Genomic DNA, 13,111 nt, shown 5'->3' with positions numbered 1-13,111 from the left:
TCAGTAGTGCAACCTCCGATAAAGATCCGACTTTGGAATATAGAAACGTTCGATGATGTATACTAATTACAAAATTGCTTTGATGGTTGTAATCACATAGTTATGTTGCTGTAATCGCATATTTATGTTGTTTATGTGTTGTATTTGTTAGTGATGGTATTTTATTGGTTGTAGTTTGTTGTGTTATTGTTTAAGTGTTGCTTATGTGTTGTATGTGTTGTATTTATTTGTGCTGGTATTTCCTCACAAAGTTATCATATGAAATGAATGTTGTTTTTAATATAAAGTAAAAGAGTTACAATTAAAATTATCTTATTGTGCTTGTTCCAACACTGGGACAGTTAGTATGATTATGATCGGGTTGGCGACATGAACTCATAATCTAACCATTTTGTTCGCCGTATCCATTTCGGTTCAAATACGGGTGCTGTTTGGGCGGTCCTTTTTCTTTCTTCGCATTATTTCATTATGCCAGAGAATGTCCCTTTGATATGCAGGTCAATAATCCTCTTTTGCTACCATTGAAAAGCTAATTTTGTAAACATTGCAAAGGTTTATGGATTTGTAAACGTCGGATAGTAAGTAGGATGAATCTTGTCGAACCTTTGAACATTCCTCTATGACATGGGAGCAGGGCATACGTAAGGCTTGGAACTTTCCGCAGTCACACCAACCTCTATCCAGTTCCACTCGATAATGTCCCCTTGGTATGCCTTCATTGTGATTCATGGACTCAACAACATTGTACCAACCTTTAGTACGGTCAAACACCATGACCAGATGCGTGTTAGCTTTGGTAGATTCATCTTTAATGAATTTGACCCATTGTTAAAGAAACTTGTTGAAGAAGTCATACAAGATACCCAGATGAATTAGGGTTTCCAAGGCAAACAAACTCCAAACTCTTGATGATTTCTTGATCAAAATATCATGTGAAGAACATGGGGATCCATATATGATACTTAGAGCCAATGTGAATCATTTCTTGATTGAGCTCCTTGTATTGAGGGTCTTAAACCCTAGATATGAGCTGGATAGAACATAGGTGAGCATACACACTACCTACAAAAGCAACAAACTATACATTGATATATTTTTGGTATTTTGGTTAGTAAATAAAGAAAAACAAAGTATGATATAATCTAAAGTGCTTGGTGACCTCTCCCAATGCAAACCCAATGAATGAAGGATAAGGAGAATGCCAAAGTGTGGTCCCAATGCCAATGCATATGATGAGATAGCATGAGGGATCTTAGGGTCAAAATTGGGGTCTTACACTTGTAACTTAGAAGTAAACATTTCGGAAAGGTAATTGAATTGAAAAGAGTGGTTTAGAAATTAGTTTTGAAAACGAGATAACGACAAGAACATGCAATTAACAAAAGTAAAGCAATACGATGCAAGAAATAAGACTTGAAAATAAAAGAAGAATTGTGAGACGAGGAAAGTAACGTGCGAGTAAATAAACAAAGCGATATAATAAAAATGCGTAATATATTAAAAACCTGCTCTAAACGGAGGCTTGAATCTGGTACATAATAAATTGTTGAAGACTTGTAAAGAAATATAAATGGCAGAAAGATTAAACTGCGACAAAATAAAATGCTCCAAACATCGTACAAACTCAATGCTCTCTGGTGCTATAACTCCTCGATGTGATGAGTTATAACTTTAATCGGTAATTCTAGTGCTTAAGATTGTGCTAAGCTTGGATGCCTTGGAAAATGAAGCTTTTCACCTATTTATAGTGTTCCATGGTCCAAAATATCAAGTGAGAGGTTTCTTCATTCATGGGAGAGAATGTAGGAGTGCATGGAGTGAGTGGGAGACCAAGAAAGCCCACTTTCCAACCGTTTGGCCCTCACAAAGGATAGAGAACGCCATGCCAAGATGGTGAACTCCACCTTCCCAAAGTGTGGAAGAGTTGGTCAATTGACCGTTGGTGAGTGGGACACATCATTATTCTTATGGAATTCTCCATGGAGAACGCCACATAGGTCGCCTTGAGTGTAATTTCCCATTTTTTCTTCGTTTTGCTTCTGAATCACTTCGTTTCTTCGCACATGGCTCCTATATGGTCAAATACCTGAAATGCAGACAAAATACCCACATAACACTAGAAATGGAAGTAAAACAATAACAAAACATGTACAAAACGAGTCAAAACAACGGTGTAATTTGGTGTTATCAAGCACCTAAGAGGACTAGTAACAAGTTGAAGAAAGTCTGGATGTTTAAAACTACGATGGCTCAGGATCAAGTGCATATGCACCATTGGAGATTGATAATACTAATGATGGTTCTTATGTTCCTAACCAAGAAGACCCAAAGTTAGGGTCTTGTAATTGCAAAATAGAGTCATGGGATGAGACATGAAGGCAAATGTCACGGTGATATGTAGTTTCCTTTTCTAGTTGACTATTTTGTAATGTAATACTTATTTTGGAACATCATTCATTTTTGCAATGCAATGCACAATATGTACTTCTTTCAGAACTTCGCTAATGTCTACAATGTTATGCTACAAATGTGTGCTTCTTTTGGAACATGTTATAATGCACAATGTGTGCTTATTTTAGAACATATTGCACGGTATTTTTCCTCTATAAAACTGCGAGAAACAATTATTTGTTTCTTGGATTTCCCGGATATAACAGAGTTGCCTAAAAATATACAGTATCCACTAATAGATCTTCTGGTATTTGGGCATGTGGCCCAGTCCGAATCTAAAAATGCGTTGAGTTATAGAGTAGAAGATGAGGGGAAGAACAAACCTTGAGCAGCAAAATTATTCAAATAACGAAGGACACACATAGTTGCATTATGATGAGTTGTGGTAGGATTGGTCATGTGTTCACTCAATTAATGGATAACAAAAGTAATGTCTGAACAGGTGTTGAGTAGGTAGATTAATTGGCCAACCAAACGTCTGTATGAAGTTGGGTCTGTCATAGGTTCTTCTTTGTTAGATTGTAGGTTGGTGTCTGTTGATTAGAGTAATAACGGGTTTGCAACCTAGGAGTCCAGCGGTTGACAGAATATCCAAGACTTATTTTCTTTGACTAATGTTGATTCCTGACTTGCTTCTGGCTACCTCGAGTCCAAGGAAATACTTCAATGTGCCAAGGTCTTTGATGTGAAAATGATGTTGTAATGTGTTTTTGATGTGTTGAATGATATCTAAATTCGTACCTGAAATGATGAGATCATCAATGTATATAAGTAATGTAGTAAAGGAAGTGTTAGACTTATGAATAAATAGAGAATGATCAGTAGCACATTGTGTAAAATTATTTGAAAGCTGGACAATAGAAAGCTTTTCAAACCATTGCCTACTTGATTGTTTTAAGCCATAAATTGATTTCAATAATTTTCAAACTTGAATTGGATAAGAGGGTTGCATGCCTTTGGGTTCTCCGTGTAAACCTCCTCATCCAAATCATTGTGGAAGAAAGCGTTATGAACATCAAGTTGATGAAGATGTAAATTTAAAGAAGAAGCTAGAGAAAGTATGAGTCTTATAGTGGTGAGTTTATCAACCAGAGAGAAAGTGCCAAAGAAGTATATACCTTCAACTTTAGTGAAACCTTGTGTAACTAACCTTGATTTATGACATTCTATAGAGCCATTAACATGGAACATGGTTTTATATACCCACTTGCATCCAGTGGCCTTTTTGCCTAGTGGAAGTAGGGTATAAACCCAAGTTTTGTTGTCTATGAGAGCCTGAATTTCATTATTCATGGCTTTGATCCAATGTGGATGAGAGATGGATTGTTTGTAAGTAATTGGGTCACAATAAATAGTAAGTCCATAAATGAAAGAGTAAAATGCAGGTGAACTATTATTGTATGAAATGAATTTTGAGATGTCATAGAGAATAGAAGAATGATAAGTATTGCAAATAAAATCATTTAAGTATGCAAGTGTTATTTTGGTTCTAGTGGATTTCTAAGGGGAGTTTAAATATGAGGGTTGAAAGGTGGAGTAGGATGATTGTTGGTGTCTTGAATAAGAACAGGTTCAGTAGGAGAAGGATTATTGTTGGTGTCCTCAATGGGTAAGGTAGTATGTGTATCAGGTGGTGGATTGGGTTATATAATAACTTCTGTATGGTCAGAAGGGTAGTAAAAAAGAAAGGGAATGTTGGAAGGAGTGGTTGGTGTAGGATGTCCAAGATTGGGGATGGGTGGATTAAGAGAAGTGTGGGGAAATTAAATTTCATAAAAGGATTGATTTCTAGAGATAAAGGTGGATCTAATAGAGGAGATATCCCTTAGTTCCATTGGTGTAACCTAAGAAAATAAATTTACTAGCTCTAGGGTCAAGTTTGTCCCTATGTCTATATATGGTTGTATCATAAGTGAGGCAGCCAAAGGTTCTAAGGTGATCAAAGCAGGTGGCTTCATTAAAGAGCAGCTCCTTATGTGTTTTGTTCTTAATGGTGGGACTACACAATCTATTTATCAAAAGCAAAAGACCAAATGGATTTAGATGATTTAGCATGAAAAAGAAGGGATCAGGTAACATTTAACAAGTGTCTATGCTTCCTTTCTACTGTAGTATTTTGTTGAGATGTCGTAATACAAATTCCTTGATGAAAATCCCCTAAAGATGCATAGTATGGGGCATGATAAATTCAGTTCCGTTGTCATTGTGTATGGTTTAGATTTTACATGACAACTGAGTTTAACAGTATGCAATGAAATTTTAAAAATGATTTCTAGTTTCAAATTTATAATGCGTCAAGAAGGTCCATGTATAACGAGAAAAATCATCAACAATAGTAAGAAAATATTGAAACCATTTATGGAATGCACATTAATGACACCCCATATGTACATGAGAACTAATTCAAAATGATGAGAAGTGTTAGAGGTTCTAGTTGGAAAGATAAATGATATTTTTTCCAAAATGGCAAGCATCACAAATCAAATTCTTATGATATTTGATAATAGAAAAAGAACCATACATACTCTGTAATACCTTATTTGAGGGGTGTCCTAATCTATTGTGCCAAATATCATTGTCTTTAAGAGAGTTTACATCATAATTACAAAGAGATTGAACAGGGCATGTGGAATTACAAAAGTGGTGAGTGTGTAAAGGACTTGTGTGCTATATATAAATGGTGTTATGCATAACCAGGTTTCCAATCATCCTCTTGGTAGACACATCCTGAACGTGACGGGAATTGTGTGAGAAATGAATTTTATATTGCAGATTTTTACATAGTCTAGAAATTGAAATAAGACTAAAATGAAATGCAGGAATAAAAAAGACATTACGCAAATGTAGATGATTGTTCTGGATGGTGGTGCCGGAAAAGATGGCAATTAGGGTATTACCGTCGGGAAAGTTAATTTGGATGGGTTGAATCATTTTAATAGCAGAAAAGAACTTGATATATGGGCAAACATGATCAGATTCCCTTGAATCAAGAATTCACATAGTATAATGGTTTAGGTCATTACCTGTATTAAAGATACCTGAAATAATGTGAGGAGTGTCGGCAGATGAAAGCTTATCAGATAGGGGAATCTGAGCATCTTTATTTGATTGTTGAAGAAGTAGGAGTAAATATTGATAATCTTGTTACGAGAGAACACCTTGGTTGTCTGAGTTGCCCGTTGGTCTTGTAACTAGGTTTTGTATTTTTGTTGCGATATCCGTGAGGGTATCTGTGCTTGAAGTAGCAAGGATCGATCGTATGGTTGGTTTTATGGAAATTAGTGTAGAGCATGATGGTTTTAGGTTGGCCACGTCCCATATCACGCCCAGTATGGTTGTTATTGTTGGCAAAGAGGATAGTAGATAAAGGAGTAGAGGGCATGGAAACTTCTTGTTGTACAATGAAAGAGTAAACCCTATTGATGTTAGATAATGGATTAAGAAGAAAATTTTGGGTGCGGATAGTATGGTAGCTATCGTTTTATCCCTTTAGAAAGTAGGTTACATACTCCAGGTGTTTGTAATTTCGATCTGCCTTTAAAAGATCACATGTACATGATGTGTGGCATGAACAAGAAGATATAGGACGAAGATCTTTGAGTTCATCCCAAAGAATCTTGAGATCGGTAAAGTATTGAGAGAGAAAGAGAGAGATCACCTTATTTGATTGAATGGAATCATATAACAAATTAGGAAAACATAAATGAATGCCCTTTGTGAATCTTTCTCGGAGGTCTTCCCAAAGTTCGAAGGTTGAGTCGAAGCAAATAATGCTCTGAGCGATGTGAGGAGATAGGGTTCTGTTAATCCATGAAAGAACAATATTATTAGCTTGATCCCATAGCTCAAAATTTTCATCAGAGAAATTAGGTTTGCAAAGAGAACCATTGATGTTCTTGGAGGTGAGAGCATGGCGCATCTATTTGCTCCAATCATGATAGTTATCACCAAGCAGAGGTGCAGTGATAATGGAGCTGGGATTTTCACCAGGATAAAGGTAATCGAGACTTCTAAGGTTTTGGGTAGGATCTTTAGGTTTGTTGGTTTTTGAATGATTGGTGGTGGAATCATTATTCTAGATATCATGATTCTCAGATTTTGCATCGGAAGCCATGAAATCGGAAGAAACAAAAGGGGCCGGCAGTGAAACCCTAGAAGTGGAACGGGGAAGAAAGAGACTTAGACAAGGTTTGTGTCTCTGATCTCATATTACAATGTGATATGAATGAGACCCTTTTGGGCCAAAATGTCTCAGATAGATTACTGAGGATTTAACCTGCCATCCCCCAATTAAACTTGGCATCTCTACATAGTGGCTGCTATTACCTTTATGCTCTTACTATTTTTTTTTATAGATTTTCTATTGCGTTTATTGGAATTTTTCAAAAAATACCAAAATTTTCCAAAATTTTCGATAAAAAATCAATAATTTGATAAAATACCAGAATTTCTGGAAAAAAATTCCAAAAAAAAAAATTACACTACTGGATATTTCGAAATTTTTGGTAAACTACCACAGTTTTCGACAGTAGTGTTAAAAAAGTTTACTTATTGGATATGAACTATCGAAAATTTAAAAAATTTGAGAAAAAAATGTAGATATCAGATTTATTAAAAAATCAGGTATGTTAATTTTTTTTCCAAAAAAACCTATAAAAAATTCATATTAACAATTTAAAAATGAACTACCGGAAATTTGGTATCTTATCGAAAATTTTGAATGAACTATCGAAAATTTCGTTCGTAGTTTTTACTCAAATTTGTCCGTGAACAGTTTAAAAATTATGAAGATATATAGAGGTGGCAGACTTAATTGGAAAGTGACAGGTTAAACATTCTAGATTAGTGTATACAATGTGTTAAAGGGGACTTCTTTACGCGCGCCCTATATGTTTCTACCGCACCACACGAATTTCCAAAAATGCTCCCTATTTTCGGAGATGCATCTCCCGATACACCTCTTACATATTCAACAAAGGCCGTTCTGAGAGGTGTCCTATAAGTTTGGTTATTTTTATTCCGAAGATGCATCTCCATAATATTTTAAGAAATACCTCATGTATTTCAGAGGTGATTTTATGATGAGGATCGATATGTTATATTCTAGGTTCTGTCTTGAAACTGATTCAGTAGAAGTTTCGGATATGCATCTCGGAAACAAGATAATAGGATGCGGTTTCGGAGATATATCTCCATAATCAACATGTCAATCATTGAGTAGTTCAAATTGATTTATGGTTTCTATAAATTAAAGTGCTCTTATGTTATATTTCACACAAACTGAAAATGTCTCAAATGTCACCACTAAACATTGACCGGTATGTCGCAAATGTCTCTTTCTTCAACGAAGCTTCCGGGCACACGTTAAAGCTCAACGACTTCACCTCTCTCGATGATATCAAATATGAAATCCATTATCTCTTATCTTACGGAGATAATCGAAAGATTAAAAAGCTCGAGTATCGTTCACCGTCGATGGACAACAGAGGGAAGATTGAGTTTAACGAATTTGAGCTCAATACGCAAGCGGATGTAAGGGCTATGTGGAATACGCTTTTCCGTTTCGAAACAAAATTTTCGTTCGAATTGGAAGCGAGATTTCAAGATTCGTCGAAGATATTCTGAAGATGTTGAAGTGTCCACCTGGATATTGAAGTGTAATGTTGCATTTTATGTTGAACTCATCTATGTAATAATAATTTTATTTTATGAATCTTAATTTCAATTTGGAAAAATCATTTGTTTTTGGGTCTGATACTGATGTGTCTGGCTTACAGAAATGTAAATACAGAAAGTTTTCGGAGATGCATCTCCTAAATAAAATGAACCAAACAATATGGCGTCACTCTCAATAGTCTTACTTGAGTGTGTGTTGGGGTGCTTCCGAGGATACACCTCCGAAAACAGAGACCATTTTTAAAAATTCGCAAATGCGATAGAAATTTATAGGATACGTAGAGACATTTGGACTTAATTTAACACTGGGCTAAAATCTAGAATATCAAACTCAATAATATATATATATATATATATATATATATATATATATATATATATATATATATATATATATATATATATATATATATATATATATATATATATATATATATATATATATATATATATATAAACTAATTAGGTTTGTAATAGTTTTCCACTAAGATTTTGGTATATATACAAACTTGGGGAAATTACCATTTTCCCCATGGTTCTTGAGGTTATCTACTGCCATTGCCACTCATCCCTAATGTTAACTTTATGGTTAGATTAAAAGTTACTAAGCTCTCTTTTAACTTTACTAACTCCAACATAATACTTCATGCTCAACGTACCCACTACCCATGCATAGAGGAAATGGTGTATTACAAGTCTAAAGACCGTTCACCGCTATCATAATAAACAAGAAATAGAATGCTTCTTTATAAAGTTATTACCAAAGTTTTCTCAATAGATTGAGAAATTCACAATGAAAATGCAAAGTGTTAGGGCCTGTTTGAAATACTTTTTAATTTTAGTTCTTAAAATTTATTTTTCAAATTTATTTTAAAAAATTATTTTTAAGAAAAAAATTAACAAAAAAATTTGTTTGATAAACTAATTTTTAAAAACTGTTTTGAAAATATGAAAATGAAAAAACTTGTTTGATAATCTAATTTTTTAATAGTATTTTAAAAAGAGAATAAAAATGAATATTTTGTCATTTATTTTTAAAATCTATTTTATTGTATAAAATATTACAAACTTAAGAAAATTAATTGATATTTGGTCGAATACAAATAATTGGATTAAATCAATTTTTAATTTTACAAATCACATAACACTTGTTTGTAATAATAATAAGAAAAAAACAAGTAAAAAATGGGATTCCACGTTTAATAGAAGAAGAAAAATTATATAGTGAAAATAATTAAGAAACACAAAAAAAATTAAGTTAAATAAATAAACATATTTGAAAAGGTTACTTATACATAAAAAGAGCATAAATAAAAGAAATAATATACTCTTTCAAATACGTTTTTCTATTTTATTTTTAAAATATAAAAATTATTAAAATTACATTAATGTTATTGATGAAAATTATAAATTTTTATTTTTTTTCTTCAAGTTTTATAATACTAAAAATTAAAAAGTAAAAAGCAAAACACAACTAAACTGTTTCACTTTTTTGCTTTTAAAAACTAAAAAATAAAAAAGAGTTTTTAAAAACACTTTTGCAAAACATTATATTCAAACAAGTTTTTAAATTTTGAATTTTCAAAAACTAAAAAAGAATTTTTAAGATGCATTTCAAACAGACCCTTAATCTTCTACTACAACTAAGGATTAACCAATGAAACTCAATAAATTAATCTATAAATGTTGTTACATACAAAAATTGAAAAATACAAAGATGATGATCATAATATGTCCAAAAATCTGATGAGATACTAAAATCAAAACAAAGAGAGATCTACTTGTGGTGCTTTACTTCCAAACAAGAACTTCAAATCATTTTCTAAAGGTGTCAAATTCAAGTCCAGCTCCAAACACATAACCCTTTTACTATTCGATCTTTTCAAAACAGGAGAAGATTTTGCTATCACTTGATGATAATTCATAGAAGATGAAGAAACCTCTTCATTATTAATTCTATGTCTTCTCATATGTCCACCCAAAGCTTGACCCAATTTGAACTCTTGTCCACAAATTGAACACTTGTGCACTTTTGGTTCCTTAGTCATATGAATATTCCCTTTGAGTGTTTCATCTCCTTCAAGTTTGAGTTTCTTGTGACTTGTCCTGTGACCACCAAGTGCTTGAAAAGATGAGAATTTGCGGTTACATGTTTTGCACTCAAACTCCATTTGAGAATATGTCTTGTTGTTTTCTTGTTGATGGGTACGATGAGATGAGAGTAACATTAGATTTGTTGCTAAATCCATGCTCTCTTTTTCTACTACATTTTCTCTCTGTCTCTTCATCATAACTATGATTGTGAATGTTTAGTATTGTATGAAATGGTTTGGTATTAATGATGAACACTTAACGTATCGTATATATAGACTTGTGAATAAAGTCAAAAAATGAAAACGTGGACAATGGGTTTTATTGTTCAACTTAGAAACTTAGCATAGTCTATTTAGTTCAACCGTGTATGAATTAGTATATATAATAATAACATTTAATAAGTTGGAGTTTTTGACTTATTGTAAATGACGTGAATACGCTCTATGCTTGCGTAATTGCTGAACACAAACAGACTCCATGATTGAGTCTTGAGCAATAAGCTGCTTGTTGTACAAGAACAACGATCCATGAAACTTCCACCATTTAATGTAAGAATATTCTTTTACAATTTCTTCTAGTATAAAACAAATTAATATTTATGTTGAAAAGGCATAGCAACTTCTGATTAATAGTTAGTACATTCATGTGCATCTGGGTGGAGGAATTTTCAGTCTCTATTCAACAGAGACAACGGTACTTATCAAATGGGTGCCAAATAAATGTTTTTCCTTGTTTTCTAGTAGATGTTGAAAATGAAAAAATCTAAGTTTTTCTTTTTTCACTACAATGCCCTATATTTGAAATATATTCTAGTTTGATTTTTCTTTATAAATTGTCCTTGTTAATGAACCTGGTTGAGGGTGTGAATGACGTTTTATTTAGAGGACCCTCAGTCATTCATTGGTCCAGGGCTATTATTTTTAATTTTTTTGTTTTATTGTATAAAATTGATTTATGTTAGTTTTTTTATTTAATATTACAAATAATATAATATTTTACTAACGTAATATTTGTTTAAATTTTTTCTATATATTTTTTAAAGAAAAACTTTAATAATATTTTGATTTAGTTATAATATTTTTTTAAATATGAATTATTTATTAAATTTAATTAACACGATGAAAAGATGATATACACATTATTTTTAAGTTCCATATTTGGTTTTTTTTTTTGTATTTTTTTCCAACTCTTCGATTCTCTTTATTGGAGGAGATGAAGTAGAGTCGAAAGAGATATCTTGATTTTGATGTGTCTATACAATGTAGTAAGACAACAAGAACTCCAATTATATGTATTGCATTTATCTAGGTATTCTATTAAAAGTAACCAATATGAATGCAACAAATTGCGACTTTTGTCTGGCATTAAGAGTTTAGCAATGAGGAGTGGAATATATATTTAAGCATGCAGAATGTTATCCTCTTCGATAGATGATGAGATTTTTTTTTTTGCTAATAGAGGTTTTAGTCAAACAATTTTTACAAAAAACCCATTGTTTCCTTCATTGGGAAGCTTTGTTCCTAAATTCTTAATATATACATCATTGATTACTTGAGTAGGACCATTAACTATTTTACCATTTATACGGAAATCTAACAACATACTCACATCCTCCAACATTATGGTATATTCACCGGTTGGTAAATGAAAATTATGTGTTTTCACTCTCCATCTTTCTAATAGAGTAACAACTAGCTTTGAATCAACTTTTAAACTACATATTTTTGCAACATTTACAAAACCGGCTCGTTCTAAATATGGTATTATTTTCACATTTGGCTCAGAATTACTATGAGAATGAAGTCTGAACCTAGTGTCTTTCTATGACAAATATAAAAAAAAATTAATATGATGTTCAGCAAAAAAACTTAACTTGAGTATATAAGAATCATATGTATGCTTCGATGTTTGTCGGTGTTCCACGATGCGATTCTTCCATCCATAAAAAAAAGTCATTTTGAAAGATGATAACTAGAATTATGTGAAGTGAATATTGTAGACGACCGATTGTGAAAAAACACTTATGTCGTTGTGTCTTTTATAGAGTCATTTCTGAAAAAGATTTAGTATTAACATTAGGGTGTATGCTATTATCCTTTGGAAATTAGAATGCATGTGTAACGCCCCGATTTTATTTAAATTATTTTTCGTAATTTAATTATGTGATAGTTGTGGTTGTGTTGTGTCGATTGTTGTTTTGATGTGTTGTGTTACCCTTGGTGTGGGGCAGTTGTCTTAGAATCATATAAATTAAGCTATTGGCCGCGTGATCAAAAGTGTAGAAAGGGTGGTGTGGTGAGTAAAACCAATTATCTAATTTAGTTATTATTTAATTTAATTAGTTAATTAAGTGGATTATTATTATTATTATTATTATTATTATTATTATTATTATTAAGAAATTGGTGATAATATAATAAGTTAATAAAATAATAAGAATTATAATAAAAATAGAAAAGGGGATTGTGGGATAGAAACTTAGAGAACGTAACATTTGGGAGAAAAGAGAAGAAACTAGGAAAGGGAGAAGAAGAGGCTAGGGGCTCAAGGGGAGAATCACCATTGTTGAAGGTTAAAGAATTTATTGCTAAGAACTCTAAGGTAAGGGTGGGTTCTGATTATCTAAGGGTTAACATGATGATGGTAGGTAGATTATGCCATGTAGGTTTTGTGTTTTTCTTCTCTATGTTCATGATCATGGTGATATTGTTAATTATTGAATTATGTGAATGATGAATTATTGTTGTTAGAATCATGAGATTTGATTTGATTGTTTGTTGTTGATGTTATGTGAATTGATGTGGTTTCGGGTCAGAGTCAAAACTGAGTTATGAAGGTTTTTGGTGTAAATAAGTTGGGGTTTTGAACTTTGGAAAAGTGAATTTCAGGT

At 32.4% G+C, this 13,111-nt stretch overlaps 1 protein-coding gene across 1 annotated transcript; it reads right to left on the bottom strand.

Annotated features, from left to right (window-relative positions):
- Window positions 1–9,777: 9,777 nt before the first annotated feature.
- On the bottom strand, window positions 9,778–10,505 carry LOC127092281 (zinc finger protein ZAT11-like). Its single transcript, XM_051031126.1, has one exon. The coding sequence runs from the start codon at window positions 10,416–10,418 to the stop codon at window positions 9,888–9,890; it is 531 nt and encodes a 176-aa protein (XP_050887083.1). The 5' UTR covers window positions 10,419–10,505; the 3' UTR covers window positions 9,778–9,887.
- Between the last annotated feature and the right edge of the window lie 2,606 nt (window positions 10,506–13,111).

Source organism: Lathyrus oleraceus, chromosome 6 (assembly GCF_024323335.1).
Source record: "Lathyrus oleraceus cultivar Zhongwan6 chromosome 6, CAAS_Psat_ZW6_1.0, whole genome shotgun sequence".
NCBI classification, from domain to species: domain Eukaryota; kingdom Viridiplantae; phylum Streptophyta; class Magnoliopsida; order Fabales; family Fabaceae; genus Lathyrus; species Lathyrus oleraceus.
The sequence above is the reverse complement of the archived record's forward strand: the minus strand, read 5'-3'. Positions and strand labels throughout refer to the sequence as shown.

Coding starts and splice junctions, on each gene's coding strand:
- LOC127092281 (XM_051031126.1), bottom strand. CDS start 10,418: ATGATGAAGAGACAGAGAGAAAATGTAGTAGAAAAAGAGAGCATGGAT.